A 19,528-nucleotide genomic window follows, 5' to 3' on the forward strand; every position below is an offset into this window, starting at 1 on the left:
GTGTGACTAGGGGCTAGGGGCGCGCGCGCTCAGGATAGTGAGGGATCTGTAAAGAGATGCACCGAAAGGAAGGCAACAAAGATATTAGTATAGTGGAGATGCCAACAGGCACATCAGAGGATCCAAATACTGAATGAAGCTGTTGGCAACACACAAACACGCGCACTTTAAAGTCTGTGGCCCCTGACCCTTTCTCAGACGTCCCTGTGTCAGACGTGCTTGGGCCGGTGAAAGTCTGGCAAATTGGCGTGAGGCGGTCGGCAGTCCGGGGACTCTAGCCCGGGCAGGCCGCGGAGACAGGACCGCTTTCCGCCTGGGACGCGACCCCGGCCGGACCAGGACAAGGGGCGGGGCGGGGGCGGGGCCGGGCTCCACCAGTGGGTGGGGGGGCCGCTCCAGCTCCACTCCAGGCCTGGTCACATCTCCGGGCGCTTGGTGGCGGGCCGGAGGTGGCGGTGCAGGCGGCCATGGCGCTGCGCGCGGCCGTGTTCGACCTGGACGGGGTCCTGGCGCTGCCTTCGGTGGCCGGCGCCTTCGGCCGCGCGGAGGAGGAGCTGGCGCTGCCCGGGTAAGGGAGCCGGCGCCGGGCCTGAGAGGGCTCCTGCCGCTGGGGACGGGGAGGGAGGGGGGCGGCCCGGCAGGGGCGGGACCCCGCTGGGAAGCTGCCTCTGGGGACCTCCGGCCCTGCTTTCACTGGGCTTAGGGCGAGAGCCCTGCGAAAGGTTAAAACAATTACCGGGCCCGAAAATACCCGAGTATGTCAGTAGACCCACTGTCTTCCTGAATACTAAGTAATTAAATCTCTCTAAAGGCTCCAAAAATTGCCCTTTATATTGAAGGCTTTTCCCAAGGGGAGAGGAACTGCTCGCCGGTCTATCTGTTGCCCCCCTAATTCTATGTAATGGAGTGGGTCTTAACGACGCGCTGAAGTTTGCAAGAGAAAAAAGTTCCGTGCGTGGCCATTCACTTACTAGAAGAGCAAACGAGGGAAATAGCCCCAAAGACTGATCGCTGGGAAATGATGGATTGGGAGGCCTCAGCGGTAAAGAGAATGTTCAGGCTGAGACTCCAGTAACATCGGAAAAGACCTGTTGTGGTATTTGGAAAAAAAAAAAAAAAGATCAGAATTTAAAGTAATTAATACAACATGGTTTCTAATATGGGGGGAAAAGCTACATGTAGAAAAAGTCTGGAAGAAGTATTCCAGAATTTCCTGGGATTGTAAATCCCACGTGAGGTTATGAATTATTTCCTTCATTTTTCTACTTTTTTCATTTTCCAAGTGCAAACACCTGCTTATGAACGTGTTTCTCCTATATAGTCAGAAGGAAGGAAAACATATTTGTTTAAAAAGTTAGAAAGAAAGAAAGAAAGAAAGAAAGAAAGAAAGAAAGAAGGAAAAGAAAAGAAAGAAAGATCATCCTGGCAACACCCACCAAAGGCTAAATTCTAAACTAGTGGCAAGAGTAAGGAGAGGGCGGAAGTTTTGAGAATTCTGCCCTGTTTTGTTTCATGTCAAATTAATGCTCAGAGATTGAGTTTGTTTTGGGCAGCAATTTATTTAACACAGGTCTCGCTGTGGGTATTTCACCAGCCTGCAGGCTATTGTTCCAGTTAAGGGGATCTGCAAGAAATGAAGTCCAAATTTAGTTGTGGTGTGCCTTTATACGACTTTGCACTTGTGAGAGTTGGTTTAGCCAACTGAGAGCTGCCCTCCAGCTTGCTGGTGCAAAAGTCACAGTCCCCTGTTGCCAGGCCGTGTTGCTAGGGAACCAAGGCCCCAGCATTGGTGGACACGGGGGCTTTCTTCCCCAGCTGGCAGCTATTCCTGAAAGAGTGGCCTTTAGGCAAAAGCTAATTGCCCCAAGGGCTTGGGAGAGCTATTTAGATGCACAGAGCCCGGCAGCCCCCCTCACCGACCAAATACTCTTTGGATAGACCTCATAGCCTCAGTCTTCCTTCATGTTCTTTTTTTTTTTTTTTTTGATAGACACCCGGTGAGGCCCTCAGCAGGTGAGCTATTGAGTGCTTATCAAGGGCAAAGGGCAGTTATTGACATTCTGTTACAGCTTCCTTTCGAAACAGCTTCACATCTAACCACTTCATTGTTTTGTTTTGTTTTTTTGGTCTTTGTTGTGAACATGTGGATTGGAAATCATATCAAACCAATACAAAATGTGCCCCATTCTAGAATTCTTGTGATACCAAAGGCCAACAGGGCTTTGCAGGCATGCCAAGCCAAAAGGGGCCTCAGAATCTCGCGCAACCCTAACTGCTGCAGATGTGGAAACCGAAGCTTAGCAGGGGAAGCTTAGACACAGGCAGCCACGGAACCAGTTTTTCTGCCTTCCCCTTTAGGATTCTGTCTTCTCTGGTTTATATGGACTTCTCATCTCCCTTGGCTATTGTTGAGGGAAAGATACCAGTCTGTAGGGGGTGAGTAAGTACACTGATAAGTATGTCATAATAAATTGATATCAATATGTCAACATCAATAGTAATTGTGTAATAATCAATAATTATTTGTTGTCAGTAAACACAAATAAGGTGACTACAGAGTCCGAAATCAGAATAGTCACTCACATCCCGGGTCATTAAGATTTGAGAGAAGTATTGAAAACGGAAGGCCACCTTTGATCCAGGCTTGTCCGATTCAGATCATTTACAGGAGAAAGAAGCTGAGGAAGGATTAGTGAGTTTTATTTTTTATTTTTATTTATTTATTATTATTATTTCAAATGTTTATTTATTTTTGAGAGAGAGTGAGATGGGGTGGGGCAGAGAGAGGGAGACCAGAATCTGAAACAGGCTCCAGGCTCTGAGCTGTCAGCACAAGAGCCTGACGTGGGGCTCGAACCCACAAACCGTAAGATCATCACCTGAACCCAAGTTGGACACTTAACAAATGAGCCACCCAGGTGCCCCAGTGATTTTATTTTTTAGAAACCCTTTTAACCATAGTGTTGTTTTGCTTCCTTTTGACTCATAAATTTGATTTTATTTTTTAAAGGCCTGAAAAGAGAGTAAGCTGTGAGCTATATTTGTGCGTGTGATCTCATCAGTGTGGGGGTGAACATGACTTGTGAGGATACAAGTCACAAATATACAAGTGTACAAATGTGGGGTATTTAAAAAGCACTGATCTCTGAGTCAGGCCTAGATTAAAAAATCTCAGTTCTAACATGCGCTGCTGGGTAACCTTGCTTAATCTGTTTTAGTCTTATTCAACTCCTCTATAAACTTAGTTTTCATGTTAAAATAAGAAAATACCTTCTAGAAATTTTTGTGAAGGTTAAACTAGGTAACATGTAAGGTAGATGGACTGCTGTATTGTGACACATTTTTTATTTATAAAAGTCTCATGCATGTGTAAAGTGCTCCATCGGGCATATTCTCTTTATCTATAGTTGCCCAGACTCACACACTCCCTCTGTGACCATGGCTAAGATTGTTCCCAGCAGCCATAAGACAGATCATAGCAAATATAGCCAATGCCAGGAAGTCAGAATCCATAACCTTGACCTTCTTAGCCTGTGGAATCTGTGAATCAGCCATGAAGGTATTCATTCAGAAGGTGAGGCTGGGGCGCCAGGGTAGCTCAGTGGGTTAAGCATCTGACTCTTGATTTCGACTCAGGTCATGATCTTGCATGTGGTTCGTGAGTTCGTGAGTTCAAGCTCCACATCTGGCTCTGTGCTGACAGCACGGAGACTACTTGGGATTCTCTCTCTGCCACTCCCCTGGGCTCTCTCACTCTCTCTCTCTTAAATAAACATGAAAAAAAAAAGGTGAGCCTGAAGAGGCTGCCTTACACTGTACATTTTCTTTTTAAAGTTTAATAATTAATTGTTTAATAATTAACTAATAATTTATTATTAATTATTTAACTACTTAATATAATAATTATATTATCATATAATATAATAATTATGTGTGTAAATAATTATAATTATTAATTATTTAAATAACCAATAATAATTTAATAAAGTTTAAAAATACCATCTGCAAATAGCATTTTATTTTTTAAAATATTTTTTAATGTTTTATTTATTTTTGATACAGAGAGATATAGAGCATGAGAGGGGGAGGGGCAGAGAGCGGAAGACAGAGAATCCGAAGCAAGCTCCATGTTCTGAGCTGTTAGCACAGAGCCCAACGTGGAGCTTGAACCCATGAACCTGAGATCATGACCTGAGCCGAAGTTGGAGGATTAACCCACTGAGCCACCCAGGCAACCCTACACTGTACATTTTCAACATGCTTGGCATCTGGTGTATAAGCTTAGGCATCCACAAATAGCCAGAGTTCAAGAAGGCAGTGCCAAGAGGAACAAACTCATCTTGTTCTGAGGTTTCAGATAAGGCCTTGTCTGTCTGTCACTTGCTTATCTGAATTTACTGTGTCTATTTCTATACATCTGCGTTTCCTTTTTAACCACTCTATAGTATTCCACAATATGGAAGTACTGTCATTTATTTAAACATTTTCCCTGGTGGTGGATATTTTGTTATTTCTTAGTTATCTATGTTACAGTGTCCCTACAGTAGCTCCCTAGGTAGTTTTCTAAAAGTGGAGTTGGAGGTAAAAGTGAATTTCCATGTAAAGAGTTGATAGATTCTGCCAAAGTCTTCTGTAAAAACACGGTGCCTGTTCTACCAGGGTGTCAGAAACCCAACCCCAAAGCCTCCCTACAGCAGAGATGACCCTTTTAAACTTTTGCCATTGTAGATGGGTGAAAAATACAATTCTGCAGTGTCAGTTTTCATTTCCCTCTTCACTGTTCATTTTTATTGGCCATTTGTAGCTCTTCCTTTGGTAGTTACTTATTAGGCTGTTGCCCATTTTTGTACTGGATTGTGTGGATTGACTTTGATTGATGCCCACCATGATGTTTTGTGTTTTCTACTTACCAACCTCTTCTGCTATTTCTTCTTTTATTCTTGTCTTTCCTGTCTGTAGTTATGTTGATCAAGTTTTTTTTTTCTTCAGTTTTCCCTGGGGGAAACATTTTATTTCTAGTCTTATGGGTACATTTTCTTTCTTATCTCTTTAAAATAATGTATAATTATTTAATATTTTTTATTTATTTTTTTACATTTATTTATTTATTTTGAGAGAGAGAGAAAGCATGAGAGAGAATCCAAGCAGGCTCCATGTTGTCAGCACAGAGTCCATTGTGGGACTTGAATTCATTAATTACGAGATCATGCTGAGTGGAAGTTGGACACTTAATTCGGGTGCTTAATTGACTGAACCACCCAAGCGCCCCTACCTATGGTATCTTTATTTATTTATTTTTAATTTTTTAATGTTTAGTTATTATTGAGAGACAGAGCATGAGCATGAGCATGGGAGGGGCAGAGAGGGGGCAAGACACAGAATCTGAAGCAGGCTCCAGGCTCTGAGCTGTCAGCACAGACCCCGATGCAGGATTCAAACCCACAAACCGTGAGATTGTGACCTGAGCCAAAGTCGGACGCCCAACCGATTGAGCCACCCAGGAGCCCCTCTTTATTTTTTGTATAATGAAGAATTTGTCTTGTGTTTGTCCTGGGTTCCTAGCACAGAGCTTCTAAAGCCCATCCAATCTCCTGAGGGAGAGGAGTGTCATTGTTAGGCAATGAGGTGACTCATGGGGGAAGGTTACAAATCTTCCTGTTTAGGACTGGTCACCAGAAAGGCCAAGTGAGTGATTGGGGTGGAGGCTGACTCCATTTAGGTAAAAATGAAGTCTTACTGACATGGGGCCTTAACACAGTGACTCCATTTTGAGTCTGTGGTTTTCTTTTTAATACCGACTGAGCTGGGGAGACCCCATGGAGAGGCCCTGAGACTGCTTGAAGAGAGACATACCTGGTCAGCCCAGCGGCTTCAGCTCTTCCCTCCCCCATCAGGTTCTAGCTGTCCACAGACATGGCTGAGCCAGAACCGCCCAGCTGAGCCCTTGCCTAATTCTTGACCCACAGAAACCTTGAGAGATAATAAAATGACTGATTGTTTTCAGCCACAGATTTGGGGCTGATGTTTTAGGTAGCAATAATAACCAGAACACTGTCTAGTGTTTGTTACCCCCTTACAAATTAATTTTTCTCAATATTACTAACATACTAAACAATTTATCAGTTTATTCTCTTTCTCCCCCACTAGAATGTGAGCTTCTGAAGACAGAGATTTTTGTTCATTCCTTCTTCCGTGTTGCCTATAAGAGTGCCTGGGACATAGAAGGTGCTCAGTGAATGTTTGTTAATGAATAAATGAAGTGGTAGAAGTGGGGGGGAGAGACCAGCTCAATTGTCGGAAGTCCCCAAGTCCACTCTCTACTCACGGAGATTATTGAGGGTGACTTTGAACCTGCTCTGGGACTTCATGGGGAAAGAACAACAGTAGACTTCTTTTCACATGTTTGGGCTCTTGTTTTCCTCCTTTCTCACTTTTTTTTTTAGTCCATATTTTCCAAGCTACATCCATCTTCCAGATTTTCTCATACTTTTTAGTTTGATAATTTATATTCTCTTGTTTTTCTTAACTATGGAAGTTGTTTTTCCTTTTAAGTCTTTTAAGGGTATCTTTTGTATACTTAGTGGGATTTTAGGCAGAAAGAAAAATAGTTACATGCTCAGTGTGCTGTTCTGATACAATCCCCACTCTCTTAGGTTTACACTTTTTGATACCATCTTGATAATTGCATAAAGGTGTGTGTGCATTGTAACTTCATTGTGTAGAGGTATGTGTCCTATAGGAACTGCCTTAAAAAAATTTTTTTAATTTTTATTTGCTTTTGAGAGAGAGAGAGCGCGAGAGCACACAAGTAGGGGAAGAGCAGAGAGAGCAGGAGACACAGAATCTGAAGCAGGCTCCAGGATCTGAGGTGTCTCTCCATCTAGTGAGGTCCTTAATTTCTCTTAGTTTCGTAGTTTTCAGTGTAGAGGTCTCAAACTTCTTTCGTTAGATTTATTTCTGTTTTCTTCTAATGTTATGGCAAATGACATTTTTTATAATGTTTTATTTATTTTTAAGAGAGAGAGAGAGAGAGAGAGAGAGAGAGAGAGACAGTGTGAACAAGGGAGGGTCAAAGAGAGAGGGAGATACAGAAGCCGAAGACAGACAGACTCCAGGCTCTGAGCGAGCTGTCAGCACAGAGCCCGAAGCGGGGCTCGAACCCAGCAACCGTGAGATCATGACCTGAGCCAAAGTCAGATGCTTAACCGACTGAGCCACCCAGGTGCCCCCAAATGGTATTTTTTTTAAAGTTCAGTTTGAATTTCTTACAAACCACATATGTCCTGTTCTCAACTTTTTGATCTATCTTAAGTTGACTGGAAATCTTTCTTGAAAAAAAATTTCTTTTTTTCAGGAGAGGCATGTGATGGTAAGCATTAGTGTTACATGCCTGAGACTTTCTGTTGCCTTCACAAATGTATAATCAATTGTCTGGGGCTAGGAGTGCCTAGGTCGCTCAGTTAGTTAAGCATCTGACTCTTTTTTTTTATAGTTTATTGTCAAGTTGGTTTCCATATAACACCCAGTGCTCTTCCCCACAAGTGCCCTCCTCCATGTCCATCACCCCCATCCCTCTTCCCCCTTGGAGAATGGGGGCTAATAAAAGGAGAGGAGCCGAGGGATCCTCAGATCCTCCCTCTTCCCCGCTCCCTCTTCAGCCCTCAGTTCTTTTTCTGTATTCAAGAGTCCCTCATGATTTGTCTCCTTCCCTCTCCTAACTCTTTTCCCCCCTTCCCCTTCCCATGGGCCTCTGTTAAGTTTCTCCCGTTCCACATATGAGTGAAAATATATGGTATCTGTCCTTCTCTGCCTGACTTATTCCACTTAGCATGACACCTCTTGATTTGGGTTCTGATTTCAGGGTTGTGAGATCGAGCCCTGTGTTGGGCTTTGTGCTGACAGCATAGAGCCTGCTTAGGATTCTCTCTGTTTCTCTCTCTCTCAAACTAAATAAATAAACGTAAAAAAATTGTCTGGGGATATAATTTTTGGGGCCATTGTTTCTTTTTATCCCAATGTCTAGTGAGTCTAGACTAGTGTCTCAATCTTCTGACATCTAAAGTTGCAGACAGACAACCAATGTCAGTTTGAACTGTTTTTCTGTTGTGTAAATCTGGTTTTCTATACAAAAGGTAAGGTTGTTACCCTTTTTTATACTAGGAATTGACATAGTTCCCCAACATAGGCCTGTTGTGGGTTTTTTTTAAAACTGTTCTTGTTTTTCATTAATTTTGCCATGGTAATTGGTATACTTTCAACCGAGGGCCTCAAGTCTTTGTTCAGTACTGAGAAACACTCTCCCGTTATTTTTATTGCCTCTCTGATCGATCCTTCTGGAATTATTGTCTGTTTGTTGAAGGCTTTGGCTTCCCAGGTCTCATCTTTTTGCTCCTTAACTTTAATTACTTCAACCTTTTGCTTTGTTCTTGAAAAATGGATTGTGTCTTTTGATTCACTAATTTCATTTTGTGTGATGGTCATTTCACTGTTCATGGCTCTAATCAGCCACCCTTTAAATTTGGAAATCGTGGTTTCATTTTTTTAAAAATTTTTTAAATGTTTATTTATTTCTGAAAGAGAGAGACAGAGCATGAGTGGGGGAGAAAGCAGAGAGAGAGAAGGAGACACAGACACAGAATCCGAAGCAGCTCCAGGCTGAGATCATGACCTGAGCGGAAGTCAGCTGCTTAACCGACTGAGCTACCCAGGCGCCCCTGGAAATTGTGGTTTCAAATTCAACAACGTTCTTCAAATTGCTTTTATTATTATCTTACTATTATTATTATTATTATTATTATTATTATTATTATTGCCTGATACGGCTTTACATACATTGGTACCTCCTTCCTCTACAATTATATTCTTCCCTCAGATCCTCTCTTTTTATTAGCCCCCATTCTCCAGGGAGAAAAATAATTTTCTCTTTGCTTTCTATCTTAATCATCCAGTGTGTTAGAGTTATTTTTTTATATGTTGTTTCCCTGGTTCCCCTGAAAGCTCCTTATGAATAAAAATCATATTTTCCCACTTTTTATATCACAGCCCCCAGCATAATATCTTGTATGCCTTAGGTGCTCAATAAAAGGTTGTCGAGTTGAATTATGTGTTGATTCTTAAGACCATCTTCTCCCTGTGTCCTCAGATGATCTCCTCTCTGTTCATGTCTGTGTCCAGATTCCTCCTCGGGACACCAATGAGTTACTGGCTCAGGATCCACCTTAATGACCGCATTTGAATTGAATCCCCTTTTTAAAGGCCTGTCTCCAAATACTGTCGAGTTCTGAAGTGTTGGAGATTAGGACTTCAACATATGAATTGGAGGAGGGTACAATTTAGCTCATGACAGGAGAAAAATTTTTTAAAATTAAATTAGGTTAAAATGAGATAGAAACTATATGTTTGGGGGCACCTGGCTGGCTCAGTCGGTAGAGTGTGCAACTCTTGATCTCAGGGTCCAAGCCCCACATTGGGAGTTGAGTCTACTTAAAGAAAGGAACAGGAAGGCAGGAAGGCAGGAAGGCAGGCGGAAAAAAAGAAAGCAAGCAAGCAAGGAAGGAAAGAGGGAAGAACTATATGTTCAGAATCAAAACTAGAAAAAATATTTCATTCCCTTTGAAGAACGTGTACTAATAAAGCAGTCGCTGGGAGCAATGCCATGTGCAAATGAGCTGAAGACAGGAATGGCTGCATATCTGGTCTTGATTTTGTCCCTTAGGTAAGATCAGTTGCAGAGTCTCTGTTTCACTGGTGAGCCTATTCATCATTTACGGTCTCATGCCACCGTTGGATTGCTCTTTCAGGCTAAGATTCCACCTTGAACTTTGCATTTCCCATCCACGGCAGAATGCCTTTCTGACAGCAGTTTGCCTGTGGTTATAAATAGCATCTGTCCCCTACATAGTGCTGTGATGAAGTCATCAGAACATTCATGATGTTGTTTCTTTGCGTCTTCCAGAGGCTTTCTGAATGAAGCTTTCCAGAGAGGAGGCCCAGATGGTCCCAGTGCCCGCCTCATGAGGGGTGAGATCACATATTCCCAGGTAAGAGGACACTTCATCGATGCCCTCCCTCCCCCGCAAGAAGGCATTCTGTGCCCACACACCCATTCCCTGGCACTGAGTAGAAGCTCCCTGAGGGCAGACTCGTGTTTGCTTCACCCATTTACCCCTTATGTTACTTCCCTCGTCAGTCTGGGATGGAGGCCCGGAGACACACAAACAGATATTTAAGGCTGGTGTATTGTCTCTTTGGGCCAGCCAGCAGGATATACCCTATGACTGGAAAATTTCTAACCCTTTGAAGATCTATGCCAGGGAATTGCAATAGCCAGAGTAGCTTTTTTTTTCTTAAATTATAGCAAAATACCCATAATAGAAAATTTATCATGTTGATCATTTTAAGCATATAATTTTGTAATGTAAGGTATGTTCACATTGTAAAATCATCACCACCATGCATCTCCAGAACTCTTTTCATCTTGCAAAAGTGAAATTCTATACCCCTCAAACAATAACTCCCCGTCCTTATTTTCCCTCAGCCACCACCATGGCTGAACTCTCTGTCTCTATGTATGTAGCTGCTGTCGCTGCATCATCTAAGTAGAATTGTGCGGTATTTGTCCTTTTGTGACTGGCCTACTTCCCCTAGCGTGGTGCCTTCAAAGTGCATCCATGCTGTGACGTGTGAAAGGATTTCTTTCCTTTTTAAGGATGGTTCATTTTCCGTTATGCATAGACCACATTTTGGTTTTCCACTCGTCTGTCCATGGACATTCGGTTGTTTCCACCTTTTGGTTATTGTGAATGATACTGCTGTGAACATGGGGGTATTAATATCTGTTTGATACCTTGGTTTCAATTCTTATGGGTATATATACCTTAGAAAGGATTGCTAGATCAGCACAGGATTTGAATCACAGCCCCCACTTACAGACCCTGTGACTCCAGCAAGTTGCTTAACCTCTTAAAGTCTCAGTGAAAGTGAGAGTGGTATATTCTCTGTTTCATAGGCTGTTAGGAAGCTTAGAAAGTGTCTGGCACAGTGCCTGGCACATAGAAAGACTCAATACATGGTTATTATTGTTGCTACAACCTCAATTGTTTTTTTTTAATTTTTATTATTTTTTAATGTTTATTCATTTTTGAGAGACAGAGCGTGAGTGGGGGAGGGGCAGAGAGAGAGGGAGACACAGAATCCGAAGCAGGTGCCAGGCTCTGAGGCGTCAGCACAGAGCCCAGTGTGGGACTTGAACTCGCAAAGTGCAAGATCATGACCCAAGTTGCAGTTGGATGCTTAACCAACTGAGCCATGCAGGTGCCCCCCCTCAATTGTTTTTTAACAAAGTAACCAGGATTTTAAACCACTTAAATTCTGTTAGTGTCTGGAAGAAGAAAAGCTATTGAGAATCTATCTCATAAGCACACAGAAAACACAGTTTATATTTTAAAACTTTTTATGAACTACAGCTACATATCAGTCTGTCAGAGAACTTGGGGCACACTGTATTAGAAGGCAAAAGCAGGTGGGGCACCTGGGTGGCTCAGTCAGTTGGGTGTCCGACTTTGGCTCAGGTCATGATCTCGCAGTTTGTGGGTTCAAGCCCTGTGTTGGGCTCTGTGCTGACAGCTCAGAGCCTGAAGCCTGTTTCAGATTCTGTGTCTCCTTCTCTCTCTGCCTCTCTCTTGTTTGCACTCTGTCTCTCTCTGTCTCAAAGATAAATAAACATAAAAAAAAAAAAAGCAAATGCATACATATCCTGTGAAGTCCCATCACACACACACACACACACACACACACACACACACACACACACACACACACTGTGGCCACTGGGGAATGAAAAGTAGTGATACTGTTGAGAATAAGTGTTAAGTCAATAAAAATTCTGCAGTAATATTGTTAAAAGATAAGGGAAGAGGGACGTGCAATGCGTTTTGAAGCAACACAGGAGTTCTAGAGGGAATTTCTTGTAATTCCTGTAAAAACCCTGCACCCATTCAGACCTCATTAGTCTGTGTGCAGCTTCTAGGAAACTTGAATGGTTAGCAGATGAGGCCTGAAAAACCAAATAGCAGTTGACCCTTGAACAGTGTGTGTTTGAACAGCCTGGCCCCACCCATACGTGGATTTTTTCCAATAAATATACATACAGCACTGTAAATGCATTTTCTCTTCCTTGGGATTTTTGGAATAACATGTTCTTTTCTCTAGCCTACTTTGTTGTGTGAATACAGAATATAATATATAAACATGTAAAATGTGTGTTAATCAACTGTATGTTAGCTGTAAGGCTCTGGTCAACAGTAGGTTATTAGTAGTTAAGCTTGTGGGGAGTCAAAAGTTCTATGTGGATTTTTGACTACTTTGGGGGGGGGGTGTCTGTGCCTCCAAACCCCTCATTGTTCGAGGGTCAACGCTACTTAGGTTCAATTTGTCTTTTAAAATGTCGTATCATGGGAATGCATGCCATCTTTAAGTAATCATTTGTGTGTACAACACAGAAAAGTACATCAACGGTACAGCTTAATGAATTTTCACAGACCGACTGCACCCATGTCAGCAGCACCCAGATCAAGAAATAAAACATGATCAACACCAGAGGCACCCCACACATGCCCCTTCTAGACACGCCCCCTCCAAGAGTAACTACCCATCCTGACATTAGAGATCACTTTTTGTACTTTATGTAACTGGTCCGTGCAGATGAACTCTTTTGTATCTGGTGTCTTTTCTTCCACATTCTTTATGGAGAGTCATAGACGTTACTGTCCGCAGTTGTAGGTAGTTTTATTCTCATTGCTGCCTGATATCCCACTGTGTGAATATACCTCAATCTGCTGATCCATTCTGCTTTTTTTTCCACCCTGAGATGGAAAGGCCTTGGGACCTTTGGGTGGTGAGGTATGTATATGTCTTTGCAGCAAGGAAAAGGTTGATTCAAGAGGCAGCCAAGTGAGGAGATGGGAGGGCAACCCTCAGCTCCTCCTCCTGACTGATACTTTTAAAACCTGACCCTTGCTGCTGTATCAATAGATCAAAAGGGCAAGGATCATTATAGAGGGACTAATTATGGACGTTATTAGAAGATCTAGGTGAGAGATGGTGGTAGCTTGGGCTAAAATAATGTTGGCAGAAGCCGTAAAAAGTGGTCCAAGTCTGGAATAGTTTGCCCATAGGTTTTCCTGGTAGATCGAGTGTGAGTATGAGAGGGATGAAGTATGAAAGGTTTCTGGCCCGAACAAACTGGAAGTATCAGTTGCTGTTCATCACTGTGAGGCTTGGAAATTAGGTGCCCAGGTTGGGATATTTTAATTTGAAATGCTTGTTGATCTCCAAATAGAGTGTAGAATAGGCAGCTGGATATGCAAACTCAGAGTTGAAGAAAGATGTCCAGGGTGAATATGAATACACACACACACACACACACACACACACACACACAGCATATAGATGGCACTTTTAATGCCATTGGACTCAGTATGACCATGGAGAAAGGAAGTGTAAATGGAGCATCCAGCCCCCATGTACTCTAATGTTAAAGGTCAGGTTGATGAGGAAGACCCAGCAATGAGGGATAGAGAATGAATCTTCATCCTTAAAAGAAAAGTCATGAGGGTGAGGAGACCTGAAATCCCAGAAGTTATCAAGTTTCAGATGAGACAGTGGTCATCTGTGTCAATGCAACTGATAGGTAGGTAAAGTGAAGGTGGCGAGTGCCCGTTAGATACAGCAACACGACGTGGAGGTCATTCATTGGTAACATTGCCAAGAGAAGTGTCTGGAATGTGTAAGTGAAAGCCTGGTCAGGGCATGTTCAAGAAAGAATGAGAGAAAGGGTTTGAAGACTATGTGAAGTTTTCATGCAAAGTGGGGCTGAAAAATGGGGCAGTAGTGGGAGGGGACAGGGTGAAGAAGAGGTTTTCTTTATGAAAACAACATGCTTGTATGCTAATGGCAATGACCCACTAGGAAGGGAGACCCATGGGGTCGAAGTCCTTGAAGCAGAAAGAGATGGACTCTGGATGGAGCGGTTGAACTTTGATAAGAGCAATGGACCATTATCTATGGCAACAGAAGGGAAGGTGGAGTTCTTGGCCACAGATGCCAGTAGGTGGATATTTGTGCTGGTGGGAACTTGTGAAAATTCTAATTATTCTCCCTTCCTCCAACCCTCCTCTCTGTTTCCAGGATGACCTCCCTAAAATGCAAATCTACTTATATAACTCTCCCACTTAACTATATATATTTTTTTACTTGTGTAATAGTCCAAGGCCGGAAGAGTTTTATTATTTTTATGGAAAGGTGAATTCTTTCATTATTTTTTCAATTCCCTTAGTGGTTTTAGTCTATTTGCATCTTATGTTTTATCTTGCATCCATTTTGGCATTTGTATCTTTTTTTTTTAAGTTTATTTATTTTGAGAGAAAAAGGGAGCTCATGAACAGGGGAGGGGAACAGAGAGGGAGAGACAGAATCCCAAGCAAGCTGTGAGCTGTCAGTGCAGACCCCGACCCCGGGCTCAGTCTCATGAACCATGAGATCATGACCTGAGCCAAAATCAAGAGTCAGGCACTCAACTGACTGTGCCACCCAGGTAACCTGCCCCCATTTTTAAAATCTTTTGTCCCCCCCCACTTATTGCTCTCACCCCTACCTACCCCTGCCTGCCTCTAGCAGCCACATTCTCTACGAGTTTGGCTTTTTTTTTTTTTTTGGCGTTGTTTTGTTTTGGTTTCCATTTTTAACTTAGTTTCGACATATCAGAGCTATCATACAGTATTTTTCTTTCTCTGTATACTACTTCATGCCCTCGATCTTCATCCATATTGTCACAAATGGCAAAATTTTTGCTCTTCTGTGTAACTGAATAATATTTCATTGTATTTATACATCACATTTTCTTTATCCATTCATTCATCCATTGATGAGCATCTTGTTTTCATATCTTGGCTATTATAAACAATGCTGCAGCAAACATGGGGGTACAGATATCTTTTTGAGTTGGTGTTTTTGTTTTCTTTGGACAGATACCCAGAAGTAGAATGCTGGATCATATGGTACTTCTATTTTTAATTTTTTGAAGACCATCCATATTGTTTTCCACAGCGACTGTACCAATTTACATTCCACCAACAGTGCACGGGGGTTCCTTTTTCTCTACAGCCTCCCCAACATTTGTTATTTCTTGTCTTTTTGGTGAAAGCCATTCCAAGAGGTGTGAGGTGATATCTCACTCTGGTTTTAATTTGCATTTCTCTGATGGTTGGTCATGTTGAGCATCTTTCCATGTGTCTGTTGGGCACCTGGATGTCTTCTTTGGAAAAATGTCTTTTCAGATCTTCCTTACGTTTTTTAATCAGAGTGTTTGCTTTTTTGAGGTAGGGTTGTGTGAGTTCTTTATATCTTTTGGATATTAACTCCTTATCAGATATGTGCTATCTGATGTATTTCTCCGTTCCATGGGTCTCCCTTTTCATTTTATCGTTTTGTTGATGTCTTCCGTTGCTGTGTAGACGCTTTTTCGTTTGATGCCATCCCACTTGTGTATTTTTGCTTTTGTTGCCAGATTCATAAAATCATCACCAAAATCCATGTCAAGGAATTTACCACCTATGTTTTCTTCCAGGGGTTTTATGGTTTCAGTCTTTCATCCGGTATGAGTTGATTTCTGTGTACTGTATAAGATAGGAGTCAAGTTTCACTGTTTTGCATGTTGCTGTCCAATTTTCCCAACACCATTTATTGAAGAGATTGTCTTCTTCCCATTGTATATTTTCAGCTCCTTTGTTGTAAATTATTTGACCACCTATGTATGGGTTTATTTATGGCCTATCATTCTGCTATTGGGTATTTGGGTAGTTTTCAGTTTGAACCATTACAAATAGTGCTGCTATGATAGTGTGTAAATGTATCATAATCCATTTTCCTTTTAATAAGTGTATTACTTATCAAGGCCCAATGTAACAAAATATCACAGACTAAGTGGCTTAAACAATAGAAATTTATTTTCTGATAGCTCTGGAGCCTTGAAACCCAAGATCAAGGTGTTGATAGGGTCATTTTTTTTCTGAGGTCTCCCTTCTTGACTTATAGTGGTCAGTCTTCTCTGTTTCTTCAGTCTTTCCTGTGGGGGGGGGGCGGTGTCCTAACCTCCTGTTCTTACCAGGATACCAGTCAGATTAGATTAGGGCCCACTCATGACCTCATTTTACCTTAATCACCTCTTTAAAAACCCTACCTCCAAGGACAGTCACATTCTGAAGTATGAAGAGTTAAGATTTCAACATGCATTTGGGGGAACACCATCACAGGGGCATTTGTGTAGTTTGCAGTGTGGGGCTCTTCGGAACAGTGCTGCTACAGTGAACTAGAACAGTGCATATATGTACATGTCTTCAGGTGAACATATGTAGACATTCCCATTGGGTGTGTGTCTAGGAGTGGGGTTGGTGGATCACAGCAAGGGGTTATCCAAGGGGTTGTATGAATTGATAGCCCCTCATCAATTCACTTTTACAGTGGGTCCCACTCATGGAAGAAGACTTCAGGAAGTGTGCCGAGGACTCTGGAATCTGCCTCCCTGAGAATTTCTCTGTAAGTCAAGTCTTTAGCAAGGCGGCTGCAGCGAGAAAGATCAACTACCCCATGCTTCAAGCAGCTCTTGCTCTCAGAAAGCAGGGTAAGGATCCCATCCATACTGGCCACTCTCAGAACCAACCACACCAGAACCCTAGGAAAGGTTAGGTCAGAAGACAGATGGGTCTTGGAAAGGTTAGGTCAGAACTAGATGGGTTCTGAGTTCACAAGTCTTCTGGACCTCGATGGAAAGCCATTCTTCAGACATAACCCCAAAGTAAATTTTATCAACTGGCAAAAATCACCACCATCAGAATAGCTGGGAAAATGTAGGAGGTTTATTTAATAAAGCAATTTATGCCAGAGACTGCCTCTTGAGCAAAATTTTCTCTCCCTCCAATGATACTAGTAATGACCAGAATGACCCAACTTCTTGTCACAGTGATTGAAAATCAAGGCCTCTAAAGCAACTGTGATGGTCTTACCCTTTGACTGTCAAAGGGGCTGAGCTATGAGTTGGCTGACATCAATTCAGATGGTGTCAGATGGTCTAAGACATGAGATCATGTTTGTCTAAAAGACATTTATTCAGTGTCAGAGCCCAGGTCTTGGTCACAGGCATATTTGAAACCATTCTACCCCCTTATCAGTCAACTTACCTGGTTATGGCTAAGCCATCCCCTGTCTGTATTTCTCACTCATGCTATATGGACAGGGTCTCACCACTGACTCATCAGTATCTCATTTCCACCATCTCCTGATCCTTGCCCCTCGTGGCTTAGGAGAGAAATCCAGGGGATAATGCTGTCTCTGTTTACGTTCTTCTACTTTTGAGATGGGAATGCAGTCTCTGACAGCTAAGGCGGGTGTTTTGAAATATAGTCGAGCTGAGTTTTCAGACTGGAATACAGACTGGAAGAAGCACTGGAGAGGCGGTCCAAAGGCACAGTTCTGAGAGGGCTGGGTTCTGCCTTCACCGTGTGGCCCAGGCAAGCTCATAGTTTTGCTGAGCTTCTGTTTGCTCATCTGTAAAAGTGGACAGTGAGATCTGTCCTGCCTACCCCAAATGTGGTGAGGCTCATACGAGCTGATGAAGGTCACCACCTCTTGCAAGGAATTGAGGGATGTAGTGTTTCTATCTGTGCTTCTGAAAGCCCTTAATGTACACAGTGAGCTCGCTCCCCTGTCTCTGTGTCAGGAGGTGCTTAGGAGTAAAGATGCTTCTTCTCCAACTTGTCAGTTTAGAAGCTAGGCATTAAGAAGTTAATGTAAATAAAAAGAACCCTGAGCTTCTCAGAGCAAAGTCCTGTATGTGGTCCAGTCACCGGTGACTTCTCTCTCAGGATACACAACCTGCATCCTCACCAACAACTGGCTGGATGACAGTGCTCAGAGGGGCATCTTGGCCCAGCTGGTGTGTGAACTGAGGCCACACTTTGACTTCCTGATAGAGTCGTGCAGGATCAGAATGACCAAGCCTGATCCTCAGATCTACAAGTTCGTGCTGGACACCTTGAAGGCAAGCCCCAATGAGGTATGTAGACATGTCCTTTTAGTGAAAAAGAATGTTCTAGAGATATTGCAATTAAGAAAAACTGTGGAGGAGTCAGCAGGTGGGGAACATCTGGAACCTGGTAGGACCTCTAGGTCCAGTGGCTGGGTCCCATTCTCCCAGGCCATCTCTTCAGTCTAGGACATTCTATTAGATATGGGCATCTGGCTTCTCTCTGTGGCTTTTATTGGTCACAACAGGTATTGTCAAAACTGCCGACCAGTTGCCTCAGTTTACCTATAAAGAAATATAGACCCTGGGAGACTTTCCCAAGACCACAAGGTTGGTAGGAGTCACCCCCCCAAAGGGTAAGCAGAAGTGGGCTCCAATATTACAACTATCTCTCTAGGCACCCCTAAATTCTGTCTTTGTATTGTTTCTATCTATTTCGAAAACTCTGTCTTCCTTGTATTCCCCACTTCTAATTTTCAAAAAGGCAATCGGACCAAGATTAAATTCCTTTTGATGATGTTTCTGACTCTTTCTCATTGCCCCCACCTCATCCACAAGGTGATCAGATGAAATCCTGAACTCATCAGGCTCAATCCCAGAACGCTTCCTCTCTCCTCTTACACTTTGCTCCTGCTCCGCTCAGCCCCTGGATTAAGCCTTGTAATAGTGCTTTGAATTTTAGTGTGCCTATAAATAAACGTCTTCTAGTTTTTGGCTTCTGGGTTGTGTGAGCTTAGAAGTCTTCACCTGCTGTAGATGATGAATGCACCTACACTTTCTACTACAACTTTAAGGATTTTCCTTTAAATTTTAAATCTTTGCTCCATTCAGAATTTGTTCTGGGGTAAGGTGTGAAGGAAGCATCCATTTTTTCCCCCATACAGTTAAAATAATTATATAATCTTTTATATATTATTTTTCCTCTTGGGGCAGACAACACGAATTGTCATTTATATTTGGGCTTATTCCTCAGCTCTCTTCAATTTCACTGACATGTCTATCTTCTAACACTCCCACCCCCCACTTTTTTTTTTTTTACCTTCTTTGGCTTGATAATTTGTTTTAGTGTCTGCTCTTCCCACAGTTCTGTCCCACACTTTTGGTTTTTGTCTGTTCATCTGTTCATACATGTTGATTTCCCAGATGAATTTATTTGGATGTCACCCTGATAAGCTTATATCCTTCTTTAATTTTCTTACGGTTTCAGAATTCAGGCTGAAACCCTTAAGTGCATGTGGGAATAAATATATCCATCTGTGTGTTTATGTGTATGCTCACGTAATTAGAGATCTTTAACTTTTTTTTAATGTTTATTTATTTTTGAGACAGAGAGAGACAGAGTACAAGTGTGGGAGGGGTAGAGAGAGAGGGAGACACAGAATCTGAAACAGGCTCTGGGGTCTGAGCTGTCAGCACAGAGCTCGCCGTGGGCTTGAACTCACGAACCAC

At 42.5% G+C, this 19,528-nt stretch overlaps 1 protein-coding gene across 1 annotated transcript in view; it reads left to right on the forward strand.

The window, feature by feature from the left end:
- The first annotated feature begins 420 nt into the window (after positions 1-420).
- EPHX2 (epoxide hydrolase 2) overlaps positions 421-19,528 on the forward strand; it is a 61,346-nt gene continuing 42,238 nt past the window's right edge. Inside the window, exons 1-4 of the mRNA XM_029938286.1 lie at positions 421-568; positions 9,956-10,040; positions 16,519-16,678; positions 17,919-18,109. Coding sequence (XP_029794146.1) covers positions 468-568; positions 9,956-10,040; positions 16,519-16,678; positions 17,919-18,109 — 537 coding nt within the window. The 5' untranslated portion in view covers positions 421-467. The remainder of the gene's footprint in view (positions 569-9,955; positions 10,041-16,518; positions 16,679-17,918; positions 18,110-19,528) is intronic.

Source organism: Suricata suricatta, chromosome 1, assembly GCF_006229205.1.
Source record: "Suricata suricatta isolate VVHF042 chromosome 1, meerkat_22Aug2017_6uvM2_HiC, whole genome shotgun sequence".
Taxonomy (NCBI): Eukaryota; Metazoa; Chordata; class Mammalia; order Carnivora; family Herpestidae; genus Suricata; species Suricata suricatta.